The sequence below is a fragment of the Anomaloglossus baeobatrachus genome, chromosome 4 (assembly GCF_048569485.1).
Source record: "Anomaloglossus baeobatrachus isolate aAnoBae1 chromosome 4, aAnoBae1.hap1, whole genome shotgun sequence".
Classification (NCBI taxonomy): domain Eukaryota; kingdom Metazoa; phylum Chordata; class Amphibia; order Anura; family Aromobatidae; genus Anomaloglossus; species Anomaloglossus baeobatrachus.
In genome coordinates, this window is record NC_134356.1 from 363,747,353 (window position 1) to 363,769,760 (window position 22,408).

The 22,408-nt window shown below is 41.7% G+C and overlaps 1 protein-coding gene across 1 annotated transcript in view; it reads right to left on the reverse strand.

Moving 5' to 3' along the window:
- The window catches only part of CPNE8 (copine 8), a 406,483-nt gene that overhangs the window by 266,925 nt on the left and 117,150 nt on the right, over nucleotides 1-22,408 (reverse strand). The window contains exon 2 of the mRNA XM_075345128.1: nucleotides 14,243-14,283. Within this exon, the coding sequence (XP_075201243.1) occupies nucleotides 14,243-14,283 (41 nt within the window). The remainder of the gene's footprint in view (nucleotides 1-14,242; nucleotides 14,284-22,408) is intronic.

The window sequence follows — 22,408 nt, forward strand, 5'->3', positions numbered from 1 at the left end:
TGGTGAGGTTTGCGCGCTCACGAGATTATGGGCGGGTACTTGCTGATAACAATCACAGCCCCGACCATAATCACTTGCCTGCGCACACGTCACCAGTGGTCACACTGCTCAGTCCCGTGAGACTGGCACTGGGCATGCGCGGGGATGGCTGGAGCAGTGGGCGGTGCATCAGCTATGGAAAGAAGCGATGGGGGGCGGTATACAGGACCAGGAGGCAGAATAACGGACGCCAGAGAGCCCGCCCCCGTGTCACATTTACAGTATCTGAATACAAAAAGGTACCACTTTATAAAGTCTTTATTTTGGTCTCACATGGGGCATAATAATAACAGGGACCTTTCTAGAATGCAGCCCAGGAGCTGCAGAGGGGGAATCTTTTAGGTTTTGGGCGAAATTTCTGCTGACAGGTTCCCTTTAAGTCCATGTTTGTGTCTGAGGCCTGGACTCTGAACTTTACCATTCGGATTCACTCATTCCTATTGGTAATATTTCCGGAATGATTCTATATATCCCGGTGATTCTGACATTATTTTTCTCTAACACATTTTACTTTATGTTAACGGTAAATTAAGGTTGATAAGTTTTTTCTTATTTTCTGAAAATATCTGAAATGTTATGGAAATTTAGAAAAAAAATTGGGATTTTCAAATTTTCAATGCTTATATACCGTATTTTTCGCTTTATAAGATGTACTTTTGTTCACCCAAATTTTTGAGGAAAGTAGGGGGTGCGTCGTCTTACAATCTGAATATACGGGGGTGTGTGTATATATATATATATATATATATATATATATATACACATACATACTACAGAGTCCAGGGGAGGTGGGAGCAGCTCTAGAGTGCTGCTGGGAGCTGGTGAAAGCTGCAGGAGGCAGCGTTAGATCTCCTGCTCCCGCTCATATAATATGCACTGCCGCTGTCCATCACCGTGGTGCTGAAACCGCACCGCGGTGATGGACTGGGGAAGCGGCACATATTATATCTGCCTGCACCCCCCTTTGATGGCTCATGCCCCCCCTGTGTTAGATATGGCCCATATGCTGCTGCCCATAGTAAAATAAAAAACTATTTACCTCCTCCAGCGCTGATCTCCCGGTCTCTCTGCTGCCGCTGTGATCAGGCACGCAGAGATGATATCACTCTGCTGTGCCGCTCACATGACCGGCACTGAGAACCAGGAAGTGCAGGAGCTCAGAAGCACGGAGGGAGACACGAGGGAGGACAGCACTGGAGAAGGTAAGGAAAGAGTGTTTTATTTTACTATGGGCAGCAGCATGGGGGCCATATCTAACACAGGGGGAGGTGTGCCATCCATAGGGGGCCATATCTAACACAGGGGGACGTGTGCCATCCATAGGGGGCCATATCTAACACAGGGGGAGGTGTGCTATCTATAGGGGGCCATATCTAACACAGGGGGAGGTGTGCCATCCATAGAGGGCCAAATCTAACACAGGGGGGGTGCCATCCATAGGGGGCCATATCTAACACAGGGGGAGGTGTGCCATTCATTGGGGGCTATATCTAACACAGCGGGAGGTGTGCCATCCATAGGGGGCCATATCTAACACAGGGGGACATGTCCCATCCATAGGGGACCATATAAAACACAGTGGGACATATGCCATCCATAGGGGGCCATGGGCAGCACAGGGGGACGTGTGCCATCCATAGGGGGCCATGGGCAGCACAGGGGGACATGTGCCATCCATAGGGGGCCATGGGCAGCACAGGGGGACGTGTGCCATCCATAGGGGGCCATGGGCAGCACAGGGGGACGTGTGTCATCTATAGGAGACCTGTGCCAGCTGTAGGGGATATGTGTCAGCAATAGGGGACGTGTTCCAGCACAGGAGGACGTGTGCCATAAATAGGGGACGTGTTCCATCAATAGGAGACATGTGCCAGCAATAGGGGACATGTGCCATCAATGGTGGATATGTGCCATCAATGGTGGACATGTGCCATCAATGGGGGACATGTGGCATCACTGGGGGACGTGTGTCAGCACAAGGGGGCTATATTCAATATAAGGGGGCCATATCCAGATTAAGGGGGCTAATTTTAGGATGGGGGGCTATGAGGGACATACACCCTATATGATTTGTTAGCTGGACACTGGCATTATAAGACGGACCCCATTTAACATTAAAAAAAAAAATCTCTTTTCCTTCACCAAATTTGGGGGTGCGTCTTATAATCAGGTGTGTCTTAGAAAGCGAAAAATATGGTACTTAAACTAGATTTTTAACAATTTTTCAACCGTCCTTTAATTCAGTACAATGTCAGAAGGGTTAAAATTAGCAATTTCTCATATTTTCAAGAAAATTTACAAATCCAATTTTTAATTGATCTATTCAGTTTTGAAAGTACTTTGATAGGCCAATATATTGGAAGGACCCCCCCCCCCAGATGTAATACAATTTTAAAAACTGAACCCATCAAATTATTCTAAACTACTGTTAAGAAATTTCTTAACCCTTCATGTGCTACACGGGAGTTAAGTCAAAATGGACTGGAAAAAATAAAATGTATTTTTTCCACTAAAATATTTCTTTAGCTGCCAATATTTCATTTTCAGAAGGGGTAATTGGAGAAAATGGACCATAAAATGTATTATGCCACTTCTTCCAAATGTAGCAATATCGCATATTTAGTAAATAACAGCTGTTTGGGAGAATTGCAGGGCTCAGAAGAGAAAAAGAGCTATCTGATATATGTAAATTATATCTTTGTACTGTGTTAGCCAGTAGAGATAAAAAAAATTGTTTAAATATGTGACTCTCAGTTATTTTATACACATATATGTGACTCTTCAGATTTTGTTATACTGACCCTGATTAAAAGACCTGCGTAGTCTCAAAAGCTTGCTATTATTACTATCTTTTCAGTTAGCCTTTAAAAGGTATCAACCACTGAGGACTTCAGTTCTCTGAGACAATTTTTTATCTGATATATGAAACATAAATTTGGCTAGAATAGATTGCAGACAAGACACGGTGTCTCATTTGCAGAGCACCCTAAGGTACCAAAACATAAAAAGAAACCCACAAGTGACCCCATTTTGGAAACTAAAACCCTATTCCTCTAGGTATGCATTTTAAACCAACAGGTACTTCATAGAACTTTATAACGTTTGGGTGTGATATTGAAAACTTAATTATTTTCCAGTAATATTTTATTAACTCCAAGGTTGTAATTATCACAAGGGATAATAGGAGAAAATGGAATCCATAATTTGTTAGTAAATTCCTCCCAAACAACTCAATATCTACAGTCATGGCCAAAAGTTTTGAGAATGCTACAAATATTAATTTTTACAAAGCCTACTGCTTAAGTTTTTCTAATGGCAATTTGCATATACTCCAGAATGTCATAAAGAGTGATCAGCTTAAACGATTCATGTATGGGGTTGCTTCTCAGCCAAGGGAATCGGCTCACTCACAGTCTTGCCTAAAAACACAGCCATGAATAAAGAATGGTACCAGAATGTCCTCCAAAAGCAACTTCTCCCAACTGTCCAAGAGCAGTTTGGTGCCCAACAATGCCTTTTCCAGCATGATGGAGCACCTTGCCATAAAGCAAAGGTGATCATTAAATGGCTCATGGAACAAAACATAGAGATTTTGGGTCCATGGCCTGGAAGCTCCCCAGATCTTAATCCCATTGAGAACGTGTGGGCAATCATAAAGAGACGGGTGGACAAACAAAAACCAACAAATTCTGGCAAAATGCAAGCATTGCTTATGCAAGAATGGACAGCTATCAGTCAGAATTTGATCCAGAAGTTGATTGAGAGCATGCCAGGGAGAATTGCAGAGGTCCTGAAGAAGAAGGGTCAACACTGCAAATATTGACTTGCTGCATTAACTCATTCTAACTGTCAATATAACCTTTTGGTACTCATAATATGATTGCAATTATATTTCTGTATGTGATGTAAACATGAGACAAACACAATTAAAAACCAGAGTTCAATAGATCATGTGAAAATATAATTTTGGTGTCATTCTCAAAACTTTTGGCCAGGACTGTAGTATGTGTTCAAAAACTTGTAGTTGGGTGCACCACAGGGCTAGAAAGGAAAGAAGTGCAATTTGGTGTTTGGAGCGTAAATTTTCCAAAGCTACTGAGGTATCAAAAGAATAGAAACAGAACAATTGTTACCCAATTGTGGAAACCCATCAAGAAATTCATCTAGGAGTTTGTTGAGCATTCTCAGCCCATGAGGGCATCAAAAAAATGTTTAGAGTCGAATTTGAAAATGAAAATTACGTTTTTTTTTTCCCACTAAATGTACCCGATAATGTTATGCAAATTCTCCCAAAAGCTATGATGACCTATATTTGGTCAAAAGCTGCTGTTTCGGCACACAGCATTGCTTGGAAAGGAAACAGCTCTATTTGATTTTTGGACAGTAAATTTGGCTAGAATAGATTGTGGATGCCATATCACATTTTTGACAAGCCAAAACAGCAGAAGCCCCCACAAGTTATGCCTTTTTGGAAACGACACCCCTCAAGGAATTTACCAATGGGTGTATTGAGCAATTTTAACCCACATATATTTCACAAAATGTTAAAATAGTTAAATGTGAAAACAAAAAATAAAATATTTTCCATTAAATAAGCTGTTTTAGCACCAAATTTATAATTTTCACATGGATTAACAGGAGAAAATGGTCCCCATATTATGCTGTGCAATTTCTCCGTAATGCAGAGATACCCCATATCTGGGCAAAAACAAATGTTTGGGCACATGGCAGGGTTCAGATGGGAAGTAGCCCTTATTGGCATTTAAAATGTAGATTCCTTTTGAATAGATTGTGGTCTCCATCAGCCGAGCCCCTGTGGTGCCAGATAAGCAAAAACCACCACAAGTGTCCCAGTATTGGAAATTCCACTACTTAAAGGGAACCAACCAACAGGATTGGCTGGAGGGCCGTGTGACACCCGTGCTGCCAGAGCAACATGGACATGTCAGCGTATGGAACTCACGGAGACACGTAAGTACGGAAGGGACACACGTTCCGTTCCTAAATACTTACGTGTCTCCTAACCATTGGGATTACCTAGGTCCCCGTGTGCACGTATCTCCGGTACGTGTAAAAAATGGCAAACACGTACCGGAGGCACGGATGTGTGACAGAGGCCTAACACGGCTTGTTAAGACTCAGCTTATACCATCGCACTCAAAAGACCTCAGGGGCGATGACAACTATTGATACCTACAATGACGATCTTGAGGGGCTAATAGTGGTAAATGGAGAGTTTTAACCCCTTTTAATCACTTAGATGCTGGTGTCACAATTGACAGCAGCATTTAAGTGGTTAATTGGTGGCAGGTTGTCAGCTGTAATAAACTGCTGTATCCTGTAGGATTTTCACCCGCTGGCTGCACAGTACACTTCATCCTACGTAAAAAAGCGACACAGGATTGAGACCCCAAAACAACTGCCATGAAAATGCATATCGACAGTCGATAAGGGGTTAATTAGTTATTTACTGATATTTTTTACCTTGACTTTTAGTGTTTTCTCAATGTGAAAACAGTATATTAAGAAAAATTTAATTATAGAAATAAAATGACCCACATTTTTCCATTCACCACATGAAAAATATCATTAATATCTGTATGTTGATTATGATAACAAAAATAAGAGAACTGCTGTTTTTTCATCAACACTCTCCTACTCCTAAAAAAGAATAAAAGGCGATCAAAAAGACATTTACATCAAAATGGTATCAATAAAAATAAAAACTAGAGCTCATTCTGCATATAACAAGTAATCACACAGCTCAAGAGCCCCCCCAGAAAAAAAAATAGTCATGGCTTATAGCTGAAATTGAAACACTACGAAGAAAAGTCGTGCAGTCATGGAAATCATAAGATGGATAAACATGTTAATGATATTCATAATATTAAAAAATGTAAACAAAATGTTTAAAACATTATGCTCTATTCAGTATCGAGTATGAGTGCTGAGCACAAAAATAAACACACTGGCATGCTATCAATGAGGATATTAATAGTTATATGAGGAATGTTCTGCTATACTGAATGCACTTGTGCATGCAAATCACCAAGATCTGTTGTTGGCAGCTCCTTTAGTGATTGTAGACCAATGAAATGCTGCAGGCCAATGGTAGCACACCTAGGCCATGCAGGCTGTTCACAATAGAATGAGCATTATGTTGCCTGGTGTTGTTGTGTTCAAGTCAAGAATCTACTGGGAAAACTGATGGGATACTACCTGTCAAAGTAGGTACAGAAAGCTGGATGGGCCAGTGTGGTGGGAGTGCTTTATGCACGAATACTGAAAGGCGGTATTGTGGGAACCCTTAGATCATGGTGTACTGCCTTGGTGAGATATCTGTGGAAAAGGTTGGCGGGATCTGGATGTGGCTCGTGACCCTCTCTCAAGGCTGAATGTGGCTCATGAGCCTCTCTAAGTGCTGAATGTGGCTCTTAAGGTCAAGAATGTTGGGAAATACTAAGATGGAATAAAGACCAGAGGGATGCAGCTATCATTCATGATGCTACCCTAAACAATTATCCAGGGAATAGGGATGGTGTGATGTTTCCACGTGTAAGTCTTTTCATGCCGATCACCGTGTGGTCTCCATATGGAGCCAGGTGACTGGAATGGAGCAATAGGGGCTGGAATTTTGGTATATCCTCTTCAGTGATGAGTGTGCCTTAGTGTTCGATGGATGATAGCCAAAATTGGTCTAGAGACCACGTAGACAATGCCATGAAGAGACCTTCATGACGGCATGTCACAATGGTCCTATTCATGGTATTATCTTGTGTAGCTGCATAACGTATTGTAGCCAAACCTCTCTATTCTTCATTCCAGGCAAATTTTTTACCATGAAAATGCCAGGTTGCTTCTTGCCCAACCTACTGTGAGCAGACTGTTTTAATTTTTTTTGCATTTGCGTTTTAAATGTCTATCAATCTTGTGATTTCCTATAATTCCATGACTTTTACTTCTTGGTGTTGCTTTTTTTAATTGAGGAATGAAGCAGCCATCAGGTAATAACAACTCTATGTGTTTCCCTGCACCAGTTTCTGTTGGCTGTCCATACAGAAGGAAGCGGGCAGCACAGTTGCTCAGTGGTTAGTACTGTTATCTTGCTGGGTTCAAATTGCTCAAAATTTGCAAAAATTGTATAAGCTCTCCCCGTTTTTGCATGGTTTTCTCACAATACTCCAAAGACATACTGATAGGGAATTTAGTTTGTGAGTCTAAATGGGGACAGTGTCGCTGATGTACGTAAAGTGCTGTGAAAATTAATGGTGCTATAAAAGCAAATAAAATTAAAAAAAAAATCTGTAAGTACAGTATTTATGATGCTGCTTATATAATAAACATTAGATATTCCCCTGTGTATCCAACCTATGTGCGCATACCCTAAGGATAGATGTAATCAGTAACTTTTAATAGATTCAAAAGGAGTGCCCCTGCCATGATTGCTAATTGCCATAACTGATTATGGAACTGGGCATTCTCAGTAACAATAAGTAGACTGACAGTCAATTAAGCCATCCAGAAAACGTTAACAAAGATGACTAAATAATGACTTGAGGGCCTTTCAAGCATTACATTGGAGGGAAGAGACAGCACTTGGGATTCTGCAATGACTGCTTTAGGTAACATTGGTTTGGAACAAATAAAAGGCAATCATACAGATGCTTATTAGCAAGGCAACTAATGACTTTTTCATTGCCAACTAAATATTTATAATATACTTGTTTACTGTTAAGTAATAAGTGGAGAAAAACAATTTTAATCTAGTTGCCCCACAACTATGCGCAGACACAATATGTGAAACGAAGCAATAAAATCCAAAAGTCAATCAATCCATATGCAGTAGGGAGAAAAAAGATTATCCTGTAATCCTCAGGCAGAACAAAAGTGACATGTTGTTAGCGCAAAGGAAAGTAAAGGCCCCGTCACACTAAGCAACATCGCTAGCAACATCGCTGGTAACGAACAACTTTTGTGACGTTGCTAGCGATGTTGCTGTGTGTGACATCCAGCAACAACCTGGCCCCTGCTGTGAGGTCGTTGGTTGTTGCTGAATGTCCTGGGCCATTTTTTAGTTGTTGCTGTCCTGCTGTGAAGCACAGATCGCTGTGTGTGACAGCGAGACAGCAACAACTAATGTGCAGTGAGCAGGGAGCCAGCTTCTGCTGAGGCTGGTAACTAATGTAAACATCGGGTAACCAAGAAGCCCTGTCCTTGGTTACCCGATATTTACCTTTGATACCAGCCTCCGCCGCTCTCACTGCCTGTGCTGCCGGCTCCTGCTCTGTGCACAGATAGCTGCAGCACACATCAGGCAATTAACCTGATGTGTGCTGTAACTAGGAGAGCAAGGAGCCAGCGCTCAGTGTGCGCTGCTCCCTGCTCTGTGCACATTTAGCTGCAGCACACATCGGGTTAATTAACCTGATGTGTGCTGTAACTAGGAGACTGGGGGCTGGTCACTGGTTGCTGGTGAGCTCACCAGCAACTCGTGTAGCCACGCTCCAGCGATCCCTGCCAGGTCAGGTTGCTGGTGGGATCGCTGGAGCGTCGCAGTGTGACAGCTCACCAGCAACCTCCTAGCAACTTACCAGCGATCCCTATCGTTGTTGGGATCGCTGGTAAGTTGCTTAGTGTGACTGGACCTTAACAAAGTAATGGCTTACAAATCGGAAAAGAAGCAAGAGTTGTATGTATCGCCTGACAATCTTAGGTCTAAAGCAAGCTTAATAAACCTATTCAATGAGAACCAAACTAAATCACACGAACTTTACATAAGAAGCCAGGGCCTTACCTTGGGGGTCATAAAATAGAAAAATTAGGCATTATATATTTTGCTTGAAAGAAAATACTGTAATATGACAGAGAGGTTGCAAAAAGTACAGATCTTCTTGAAACCCATTTTGAGGAGGTCATTCGGCTATGTGTTTTACCGAGATGGGATCGATGACTAAGAGCCTATCTAAGGGTTTGAAAGGCATAGGAATTTTTTCCAAAATGCATCTTTGATACTTTTTTCATAGATTTTAATCTTGAAGACTGAGTACTGCATTACATATATATATATATATATATATATATATATTTATTTTTTTTTATTTTTTTTACAGTTGAGTCTTCTAAAGCTAAAATCAAAGTATGAGTATACGGGAAGAAGCTATCCATTTACAAAACTAATCTTTAGGTAAGCTAAAGTTCCATACAATAAACAGACACGTTAACCAATTCACTTCGCTCTTTAGTTTGTTACTAATTAATGTACATGCTCACATTGGTTCATTACACAAATATTCTATATCATTATTAAAAAGCAAATAGTATAATACAGTGATGAAAAGGTTACAAATTCAGTCAACACAGTACATACGCACCACAAATGCAATTTTAAAGTATTAATACGTACCATTTTTGGTAATGATGTTAACTTGTAATGTTCTCAAAACATTGTGACCTTCAAATCACCAAAAAAGCTGGCAAGCAATTATTTGGGTTGGTCCTCTGATTATTGGCAAGGACAAAAAACGGCGGTAAACACCATTGCTAACAAGCTAATGAATAAGGGGAACATTGCGAATCAAAACAACGTTGCTCAAATTCATTGGCTCGTTGGCAATGCCATCAGCCATGTTTCAGTGGGTCAAGAATGTAAAAAGAGATGATATCCTTGAACAGGGAACTTTGTTGTTATTCATGACATAATAAACTGTGAGCAATCAGGCGCCAAAATGTATGTATGTTATTCACAAACATAGCAAGAATGAATATACAAAATCCTGGAAATTGTTTGCATCGTAGTTATGTACAGCTTTGGCAAACAAAGAACATAGACACTGAACTAATTAAACTAGTTTAATAGGGAACACAGTGCGATGAAGTTACATGTGTGGTAGAACTTGGACATCAGTATTGGCAGTGACGGAAAATTATAAAGAACTGTATTTTTTCTGTGCCTTTTAGCTACAGCAATTATCTCATTAATTTTGTGAAATAAATCCTGAATTCCTACTGCTACAAATAATCAGGAAAACAAGTTTAGAATAAAATAAATGAGTAATTCTGACCTCGAAATGTATGGCTCAGTCTAGGAGGGCGGCCTCATATCAATTCAGTGCAGTCATCACTTAATCATTTATAATTGGTGAAATATTAACCGAGAATTCATTAGAGGCAGTATACACTACACAAACAGTGACGTTAATAAAATCTGCCTGCAGTAATGATTCTAAGCCAGCAAAAGTTAAGCCAAATGGATAATAAAATCTTATTCCCTCTCTCCAAGTTTATTCTAAGATTAAATCTGTATTGAAAACAGAGTACTACTATCTGGATGAAATTACCTTTCACAAATTATTTACAAGTATTTAGGGTGAGTCCCTGTTTTAAAAAAAAAACTAATAAAAATGTAAAAGATGTAACCAAAGAGGTATAGAGATGTGCTGTCTGATAAAGACAAAGATACAGTGGAACCTCGCTTAATGAGTAACCCAGTTAAGGAGAATTTCTCTTAACAAGCAAAGCTTTCTGTAAATTTGTAACTTGGTTTACGAGAAAGCTTTGCTGTACGAGCAAAATACTCCCCGCACACACTTCCGGTTCCGTACATCCACCGCGCTCTAACCCGCTCTTGCAGTCCGCACAAACACACACAAGCACGCACAAAACACACACAAACAAACACGCACGCACACACATACAGTATTATGCTCACCTCACCTTCTGTTCCATTGCCGGTCTCATGGTTCTTGTAGTTCGCCGGTACATCGCGATGAGGGAGGAATACTCGCGGCGAACTACAAGATCCAGAAGGCCGGCGATGCAACGGAAGGTAAGGTGAGCATACTATGTGTACCTTCTGTTCCATCGCCGGCATCCTGGGTTCTGTAGTTCACCGGTATAGGCTGTGTATCGGCAAGCATTGCGACGAAGCAGGAACTTCCTCTGTCGGCCGCTACTCAAAGGCAGCGCACTGGCCAATCAGAGGCAAGAGGCTCCTGCCTTTGACGTCAGCGCTCTGGCAGCGGAAGTTCCTCCCTCGTGATGGTAACCCGATACACAGCACGTACTAGCGAACAGCAAGTCCCAGGCGACCGGCGATGGAACGGAAGGTAAGGTGAGCATAATATGTGCGTGTGCGTGCGTGCGTGCTTGTGTGAGTTTGTACGTGTTTGTGTGTGTTTGTGCATGTGTGGAATGGCACAATAGGGGAACAGGATGGGACGTTTAACAAGTTGTGGAACGAATTGTCTGCATTGCAATGATTTCCTATGGGAAATCTTGCTTTGCTGAACGGGTAACTTGGTTAACAAGCACACTTCCAGAACGGATTGTTCTCGTTAACCAAGGTTCCACTGTATATTAAGAAAACGGAGGAGCCTGAAATGTGCTCAAAATGTATGGCTGGAGGTCTGGGTAAATAAATGTGGGGCAGGCTTAAAATCAAATAATTGTGTGTACCACACTACATTACCTGTCCCTAAAATTTATGATCTGGATATATTGTGAGTCCTTTAAATTGACAAGTTTAGGGCACTTTTTGAAGAAAGAGCTGAAGCAAAGAAATATAGAACTAGTAACCAGCTTTTATTTTGTGCATCAGTTTTTTTCACTTGGCAGCTACTAATGAAATTGTTCCTTAAGGATTCAAATACTTTTAATATGAGCCAATCTGACAGTGGTGACAGATTGGCTTAAAGGGGTTGTCCAGCCTTTAACTTCAAGTTTGCAGTCACGCTATATGACTGTAGAATTGTGAATCTTCACATTGCGCATACTGCGTGATGTGAACATTCTCCGGCCCAGCACTGGGAGTGGGCAGACATGTGACCGCACGTATGCAACAAGCATACTCCCAGCCACATTTCAACTAGACATGCCCCGCCTCACTCACACAGTCTAGTCGGAATGTGGCTGCAAGTATGGCCACTCCCAGAGATGTATAAATGTAATTGTGCTCTGAAACCCAGTTCCGAATTCCAAAGTTGAGAAGCCAAACACAAAAAAGTGGCAGCCACTCTGAATGCAATTTAATTTATCACTTTTCTTGAGAGGTAAAGAAGGGGGAACAAGCGCTAGTCTGAGCAAAAGTAGAAGTTTAAAGGGTGCTTTACACACTGCGACATCGCTAACGATATATCGTCGGGGTCACAATCTTTGTGACGCACATCCGGCGTCGTTAGCGACATCGCAGCGTGTGACAGCTAGGAGCGACGATCAAAGGCAAAAAACGATGATCGTTGACACGTTGCTCCAAATCATAATGTCATTGGTGTTTCATTACGCAGGTTGTTAGTCATTCCTGCGGAACCACACATCGCTGTGTGTGACACGGCAGGAACGACGAACATCATCCTACCTGTGTCCACCGGAAAGGAGAAAGGAAGGAGGTGGGCGGCATGTTCCAGCCGCTTATCTCCTTCCCTCCTCTTCTATTGGGCGGCCGTTTAGTGACGACGCAGTGACGTCGCTGTGATGCCGAACACACCTCCCCCTTGAAGGAGGGATTGTTCGGCAGCAACAGCGACGTCGCTGAACAGGTATGTGCGTGTGACACTGCCGTAGCAATATTGTTCGCTACGGCAGCGATCACCACATGTCGTACGAACGATGAGGGCGGGTGCTATCACTTGCGACATCGCTAGCGATGCTGCAGCGTGTAAACCACCCTTAACTGTCTATGGAAAAACTATTATTCTCCTGAATTTTAGGATCATTGGCATATAAACAGATGTAATCCCTGAATAAATACTTGAAGAAGATCCGTCAAATAAATTTCATAATATAAACTGCATAAATTATTAAATAGATATATTAGACCCAGTGAAGCTGGTGTGCTAACTTGTCAGTATAGCTACATGTTCCTTTTTGTAAATTTGATTACAGCAAGAAAAGTGAGAAGGCCCATAAGTCCACATATATTTATGAACTAAACTTAATCTTTGCCACCAAATCTACTTAACAATCGACATCTTGTACTAAGCAGTGTTAGGCTATGTGCGCACATTGCGTAATTTCATGCATTTAAGCTGCATATTACACTGCAACATAAATGCATGTGTCCTGCGTTCCCAGCATAATCTATGAAGATTGTGCATAATCCATTTGCACATTGCGTTTGAGGGCGCAGCGATTTGCATGCAGAAATTTTGATCCAAATCGCTGCACTCAAAAAAGCAATATGTTACTTATTGTGTGCGCTTTGGATGCTGCTCCCATTCTGTCTATGGGAGAGGCAGCATCCAGAGCGCATGAAATCGGCATCCATTCCGCAGACACACTGCATCCATTACGCAGTGTTTCTGAAGCGATTTGAAGTGCACATGCACTGCCAAATCGCTGCAGATTTTTCAGCATGGATACGACGCAACGTGTGCACATAGCCTAAGATTTCATTATCAACAGAGAACGGAACTTGTCAGTCAGACTAGGTGGGCAGAGATTTAATGTAGCTCATTAATATAGTATGACTTATAAAATGATCAGTTAAAGCAGGCAGGAAAACTTTCAAATAAAATTAAAAAACAGTTCTGATATGTAAGTACACCAGCCTGATAGAGCGGTCTAAGATCAATTTAATTATGTATACAGTTTTGAAATTCTATGACAGATCTTCTTTAAGGTTACAGCTTTTTCTCTTTCCTTCTCTTCTGCAAACATTTGTATTTGTATGGGTGTGTACACACATTAGTTGAGTTTTTATGCCGTTACTTGATGCACTTTTGAGTGCAGATTTGTCACAAAATCTGTTGGAAATTCTGATGCCATAAAAGTCAATGAGAAACTTTCAGTGTCATGCACACATTGAGTATTTTCTCCTTGCAGATTTGGTGCAGAAAGTAATCTTCAACATGACAATTCTTTCAGCATTTTTGCTGAAGATTTTATCCATTCTATTCAATGAAAAAATCTGCACCAAAAATACATTGCAAAAACGCACCAAAAAGGTGTGTTTTTGCGGCTGCGCTTTTCCTGCCAAGAGATACAGAAATGGTGCAGAAATGTCTACACCAAATCCTAAACGTGTGGACATACTATTAGTATGAATTAGTTCTAAATTTGGTAACGGAAAAGTGTGAATCCTTTCCTTCTGCTATAAAGTACTCTTGTGTGTTGACTATCACACATGGAATACACTTGCTATCAAACATCCCCAAAATACCATATTGCTGACATGCAAAATACAAAAAGAAATTGACTTCTTACTTACATGGATCTGATTTGGAAAATGTATCTCTGTCCAAAAGATTCCTGTTTGAGAAAAAGATTATATTTTAAATTAATTACTTGTAACACTCGATCACAGAATATTCCTAAATTTCAAAACATGGAAATACTACAAGGCTAAAAGGACACCATTTTCAACATCTTTGCCATCTTAGGCTATGTGCGCACTAGAAAGTGCCTTTTTCTTAAGAAAAAAACGGACCCACTGAAAGAATCCTGCACCCGCGGTAGAACCGCTCCCGCGTTTTTGCTGCGATTTGCCATGGTTTTGCCGTGGTTTGCCCGCTGATTTACCGTGGATTTTCCGCAAGTTGGTCCCCGCGGTTTTTACCATTATCTTTGGCAAAAACCGCAGATAACTGCGGAAAAGAAGTGACATGCTCATTAATTCCGCAGCGGAAAATCCGCAGGTAAATCCACGGGTATAAAAAAAACAGTGTGCGCACAGCATTTTTTAAAATCCATAGGATTTGCTGGGAAATGACTGCAGAAATGTTAGACACATTTTCTGCAGCAATTCCGCGGCAAATCCGCGTCAAAATCCGAGGTAAATCCGCAGAGTGCGTACAGGGCTTAAAAAGGTAACTGAAGCAGAAGTTATTAGCAGGACCACCCAACCTGGCCCTTAAGATAACAGTGTTTATACTATTTATCACCATTCCACCTGTAACTTGATTTTTTTAAATATTAATATCTTCATATCAGAATCACTATCTGCAGAATATATCTTTATTAACTACATGTCAAGTTGACCCAAAACACATCTATCAGTTATAGGTACACAAGATTATATTATGTACACTTTTCATTTAAAGGGGTGGTTCACCCATATTTTTTATTGTCTAGTTCGATATTATATTGAGAAACAATGTTTCTCTGAAATACCTTGTGTTGGCAATAGTGCCTGTGAGAGGCGCTATTGCAGACCGCTGTTCCCCGTCCAGTGACGTCACCGTCAAATGCTGCACACGTCACATCTGTGCAGCCGGCTGCATTCTTCCAGACTCACTGAGCTGTGAGCGGTGTTTCACTGCTGTCACAGCCCATCTGCTCCCCCCTCTCTCCCCCCTCACAGCACAGCGCGTCTCCTGCTCCCCCTCCCTCCTCCCTCCTCGCAGAACGCTGCAAGCAAGAGACGTGCCGTGAGGGAAGAGGGAGGAGGAGCAGGGAGCAGATGGGCTCAGAATGCAGCCGGCTGCACGGATGTGACGTGTGCAACACTTGACGGGTACGTCACTGGACGGGGAACAGCGGCCTGCAATAGCGCCTCTCACAGGCACTATTGCCAACACAAGGTATTTGAGAGAAACATTGTTTCTCAATATAATATCGATCTAGACAATAAAAAATATGGGTGAACCACCCCTTTAACACTGTGACCCCCTATCATGCTGTGTATAGCCGTTCTTTTTTATCTAATTCTGTATGCAGTTATAGGTAATGTAGGTTCACAATACAGTGCTCTCCGCCGAGAACTACATTGAGTTTTCCATTATGCAAACCATTGTTGCATTCAACTGAATATAAAATATTATGAAAAATGTGAGGGGTGTACTCAATTTTGTGATATACTGTATATGAAGACATAGACAACATATAAGTATCTTGTGAGAACATTTGACACAACACTGCTGGCTAATATTTGTTTTACAAAACATTACAACTACAGTAGGATTTCTGGCCATCGTGTCTTGTATTCTCCATTTTCACAAGTTTTCCCCATGCAGGTTTTCTTAATTTGCAATGGACTATGAGCCGGTGGAAGAAGATTAGCTCCTATTATGACTTCCGTACACAGTACAGCCTGCTTTTCATTCCTTAGTACACAAGCAGAAGCATCAGCAGCATTGAGGAAAAATCACAGAAGTACTAAGCAATGTATATGTGAATACTGCTCTAGAGTAAGGCAAAATACTTCCTAGAAAGGTCAGCACAATCTTTTTGTGTCTGACACTGCCTGGCTTCTTAAGCTGGGTTTACACACTGCAACATCGCAAAGGACATCGCTGTAACGTCACCGGTTTGGTGACGCAATAGCGACCTCCCTAAGTCTCTGCTAAGTCTCTGGTGAGCTGTCAAACAGGCAAACCTGGCCAACAACTCAACAGCGATCCGGACCTGCAGAGCGACCTAGCTGGTTGTTGGGGACGTTGATAAGCAGCCTTTTGAAAGGGAAGTTGCTAACAAAGTCGCTGCAAAGTCTTCACACACTGAAACTTCATGCTGCACAGCGGGAAACAAAGGACCTAGGAATGGTCCTGAACGATTTGTAACGATTACAACTTCACAGCAGGGGCCAGGTCGCTGATAGGTTTCACACACTGCAACATCGCAAACAACATCGCTATTGCGTCACAAAACCGGTGACGTTACAGCGATGTCGTTTGAGATGTTGCAGTGTGTAAACCCAGCTTTACTCTGCTCCTCAAACCTCATCTACGCTTCACACTCCATAATAAGGGGTGTAACCTGACATATTAACAGTTTCTTTGATGTAAACAAGCCAGAGTTCAGCAGCTGTTTTGTTTTCAGTGTAGATAAGTACAGGAAGCAGAAGGAGGAGATGTGGCTATTAGATGGAGTAAGAAACAAATTTTTCTGATTACAAAGTTTCTTATATTCACTTGTTCTACTGATTTCTGAAAAGGGTTTTAAAAATGCATTTCCCATTTAATTATAAACAAACACCTTTGACAAAGTCAAGGAAAGGACACGGTTGTGTGCCAGCAGCAATATGCTTTATTTCTTCAAGGGTGAATAAGATAAATTACAAAGAGAAAAATTGTGGTGGTCAATGCAAATAATTTTACTTCCACAAATAGTCATCTACCTCTACTTTAAAGTTTTAGAGCTAATGCATAATCCAGTTCATTGGAATGTGGACATCACAGTTATAGGCACGCCCTAGGAAGCCGTATGTCTAGTGGCATAGTCTCTCCAAGAAGCAATTGCTAAATGAAGGAATATGTTTTCAATAAGGCATGCTATTATGCACATCCATAATGCAGTCACATATCTGTGACCTTAAGGCTCTGTGCACACAGTGCAGTTTTTGATGCATTTTTGGTGCAGTTTATTGTGCACATTGTTGCCAAAATCTACATGTCTATCCTTATCCTAGCAAAGTCTATGAGAAGTGAGAAACGCTGTGTGCATGTTGCTTCTTTTTTCTTTGCAGTTTTTGGTGCAGAAAAAAAGAAGCAGCATGTCAATTGTTAGTCCGTTTTTCCTGTGTTTTTTAGCCCTTCCTGCCATTGAATTCACAATAAAAAATGCACCTAGAAAAAATAAACCAAAAAAACGCACCAAAAATGCAAGTGTATTTTTTGGTGTGTTTTTCAGCAAGGAGGTGTGTTTTTAGAGCAGAAAATGTCGACAGCGTACGCACATACCCTAATGGGGGTATTCCAGGACTAAGAAATTGATGACCTAGTCTTATGATAGATCATCAGTATCAGAATGACGTGGATCTGACACCTGGAAACCACCACCCGTCTGATCAAATATTCTAATGCTCCACACCTATGGAAGAATACAGTAGTTCTCTACACTGTATATGGACCCTTCTCTTATAGAGCAGCACAGCTTTCTTTCACTTTAATGAGGGTCCTACATCTTAAACTTATTTATTTCAAAGTAAAAGTTACAGCAAGATAGGCAAAAAAGAAACTTGAAAAAGTAAAAGCTATGCAATTTAATAATCACAAGGGAATATATCACAAGTTTATACTGATTACAAAGAAATTGGCAAAAGATAAACTACACTTCTTACTTACAAACTTTTAATATGTTCTATGCTCATAAAAAACTAATAAATATCATGTAACTGAATGTGCAAAAGGTAATATAGCATAATAGATCACTGATTACAGAAAAATTAATGACAGATGCACATTGAAATATCTTTATGTACAAAGTATTAATATAATATGTAGCTCTAATAGAGTTTGGAGTCTCAGCACTTTCTACAACCCCATTTATCTAGTGATATTTGGGCATAAATCAGAGTAAGTAAAGGTCTAGTTATTGCAGCTTTCAACAGCAGATAAATGTTTATAAACTTTGTAAACTCATTAATTACCAATGTTTCATGATTTCATGCATATGCTAAATCAACCAGTTATAATTTTTACAATATCAAAAAGAAAAAGAAGACTAAAGTACAATATCTTTTTTTTGCTTCTATTGATAGTTACCTTATCATGCAACATACCCAATTAAGACAATTCCTACATGCTTGGGTTATAATATGGAATATTTTCATTTCGGCTAAACCATAATTTATTTATTTTTTTTTACACACAAACTCATATTGCTGGCCTAGAAATGTATCAGTTGTCACAATGACCAATGGGGCTGGACACAATAGCAAAATTATGTGGGGTGACTCAACCATTAAAGATGTTGTCCAACCACAAAATCCGCCCCAAAAATGTAAGCTAATCTCTGCTGTATTGTCATCTAAAACACCCCTATATATTTTTTGTGTGATTCTAACTTTTGTTCTTCTTGAATTATCACTTTATCCTCCACACCACTTTATTTAACTGTGGGTCAATGAAACAAAGTCTTCTTGTATTGTTAGCCAAATCACAGTCAGAGCTGGTGCAGCCTGTCCTCAGTGTCCCCCCCGCATGCACTCCCTTCTGCCCGTGCACTCTCTTCTCCCCTGTGCGCTCTCTTCTCCCCCGTGCATTTTTCTCCCCATGCTCTCTCTTCCCCCGTGCCCTCTCTTCCCCCTGTGCCCTCTCTTCCCCCTGTGCCCTCTCTTCCCCCTGTGCCCTCTCTTCCCCCTGTGCCCTTTCTTCCCCCTGTGCCCTCACTTCCCCATGTGCCCTCACTTCCCCCTGTGCTCTCACTTCCCCCTGTGCTCTCACTTCCCCCTGTGCTTTGTCTTCTGCCCTTTGCACAATGATGAAAGCAGTGATCGGACGGTTTGCGGCTTATGAATAGTAATAAGCCAGAGATGCAGGAGATCAGAGGTATCTGCAGGTAATGCTGTTTCCTGCTTGCACTATTATAAGCCGCAAGGATTCAGGACGCTGAGCTCAACACACAGCGCAGGGGAGTAGTCAGCGAACAGAGGGGCAATGGAGAGTATGGAATGTGGGGATGGTGCGGGAGAGGATGAGGGGTGGGGGTTTGTCAACAGGGCGGGGGTAAAGCTCCAGCCCCGTCGACAAGATATCACAGGAAGTAGCAAAATAACCGCAGGAGCAGTCACATGACCACTCTGAGCCGGGGGAGAGGGGCTGCCAGTGGGGCAGGTAGGTAGTTGGTATCTACCTACATGCCTCTATGTAGCCCAATAGTAAAATAAAAAAGAAATTTGAATACCCCCTTTAATGACTGTAGACTGCACTCCAAGCAAATTCTAAATGTTTACTCAGAACCCCTTCATCACCAATGATGTACTGGTATGTCATTAGGCGTGTCCCTCTGGTTACCGCGGGCTCCAGCAGTGAGCCCGTAGTAATTCCCACATGTATCCGCTGATCTGATCATCAGATATGTGTGGCTAACAGGCACAGGTGGATTCACCCACGCCTGTTAACCCCTTAGATCGCGCTCTCAAATACTGACAGCGCAATATAAATGGCTATGGCAGGGATAGTGCTGTTCCCCGCCACCATAGGTGACCCCGTGATATGATCACAGGGCGCCAATATGTTGCCATGTTAGCGCATAGTCAGCTGATGACCCCTGACGCTACCATGATGAACTTCCTGTGAGAGCCGACAGAGCGCCGACACTCACAGGAAAGCAGCATTTCTGCTGATCAGAGCGACACTGCTCTGATCAACAAAAATTAACAAGCGATCGGACACTGCAGTGATAAAGTCCCCTAGAGGGACTAGTAAACAAATCAAAAATGTAAAAAAAAAACCCAAAAACGTTTTTTAAAATATGAAAAAATAAAAAAACCTAAAAGTTCAAATCACCCCCCAATCGCCCCATTGAAAATAAAACAGTTAAAAAAATAAAAAATATACACAAATTTAGTATTGCCGCATTCAGAAATGCCTTATCATCAAAATATAAAATCAATTACCGTATTTTTCGCTTTATAAGACGCACTTTTGTTTCCCCAAATTTTGGGGGAAAGTAGGGGGTGCGTCTTATAAGCCGAATATACGGGGGGGGGTATATATATATATATATACACTGCAGGGTCCAGGGGAGGTGGGGGCACTGCTGGGGGAAGGTGAACGCTGCGGGCTGCAGCCTTTGATTTCCTGCTCCCGCTCATATAATATGCACAGCCGCTGTCCATCTCCGGTGGTGCTGAAATCGCACCACAGTGACGAGCTGGGGGAGCGGTGCATATTATTTGTCCCTGCGACCCCCTGTGATGGCACATGCCCCCCCTGTGTTAGATATGGCCCCTATGCTGCTACTCATTCAAAAATAAAAAAGCTTTACTTACCCCCTCCAGCGTTTCTCCCCAGTGTCCCTGCTTCCACTGTGATCAGGCACGCAGAGATCTCAGTCTGCTGTGCCGATCACATGACCAGCACGAAGAACCAGGAAGTGGAGGAAGAAAAGCACGGAGGGAGACAGGAGGGAGATCAGCGCTGCAGGAGGTAAGGAAAGAGTGTTTTATTTTACTATGGGCAGCACTATGGGGGCGATATCTAACACAGGGGGACTTGTGCGATCTATATAGGGGCCATAGTCAGCAGTATGGGGGCGATATCTAACACAGGGGGACTTGTGCGATCTATATAAGGGCCATGGGCAGCACTATGGGGGCCATATCTAACACAGGGGGACTTGTGCGATTTATAGGGGCCATGGGCAGCACTATGGGGGCGATATCTAACACAGGGGGACTTGTGCGATCTATATAGGGGCCATGGGCAGCACCATGGGGGCGATATCTAACACAGGGGGACTTGTCGGATCTATATAGGGGCCATGGGCAGCACTATGGGGGCGATATCTAACACAGGGGGACTTGTGCGATCTATAGGGGTCATGGGCAGCACTATGGGGGCGATATCTAACACAGGGGGACTTGAGCGATCTATAGGGGACATGGCAGCACAGGGGAACGTGTGCCATCACAAGGGGGCTATATTCAATATAAGGGGGCCATATCCAGATTAAGGGGGGCTAATTTTACGATGGGGGGGCTATGAGGGACATATACCCTATATGATTTGTTAGAGGGACACTGGCATTATAAGATGGACCCCATTTAACATTAAAAAAAAAAATTCTCTTTTCCTTCACCAAATTTGGGGGTGCATCTTATAATCAGGTGCGTCTTATAAAGCGAAAAATATGGTAATTTAATTGCCACATGGCGTGGAGAGAAAAAAAATTCCAAACACGAGAATTATGCTTTTTGGTTGCTGCAAAATTTTTTAAAATGCAATAATAGGCAATTAAAATGTAGCATTTCCACAATATAGTATCATTAAAAACGTCAGCTCAAGCTGCAAAAAAATAAGCCATCACTGAGCCCCAGATTCCAAAAAATGAGAACACTTCAGGTCTCGGAAAATGACGACAAAAGCGCAATTCTTTTTTTGCACAAAATGTAGATTTTTTTAACCCCTTAGATAAAAGTAAAAGTATACAAGTTTGGTATCTACGAACTTGTACTGACATGAGGCATCATACTGACACATCAGTTTTACCATATAGTGAACATTGTGAATAAAAGACCCAAAAACTATTATGCAATTGCAATTTTTTTACAATTACACCGCACTTGGAATTTTGTTCCTGTTTTCCAATACAATATTTGGTAAAACTAATGATTTCTCTTAAAAGTACAATTCGTCCTGAAAAAAATAAGCCCTCATATGGCTATACTGACAAAAAAACAAAAAAGTTATGGCTCTCGAAAGAAGTGGAGGAAAAACGAAAATGAAAAACGGAAAATTGCCCGGGGTAAAGGGGGTTAATTCTACTCAAAGACATTTAGTAAGGTTTTTAGTACTATGGCAAGCCAAATTTCACTTCTGTGGGGAATGTCATTAATCTACCATCAATTTAACTGGTTAGTAAGACCTAAGGTAAACTTGGTGACCAGCCCAGGCAAAAGCTCATCATTTAGGCTGTGTGCGCACTTTGCGTTGAGTTACTTGCAGTTCTAAACGCTTCCTCTGGCAGAAATTGTCTGTCAAATTTGGTTTTG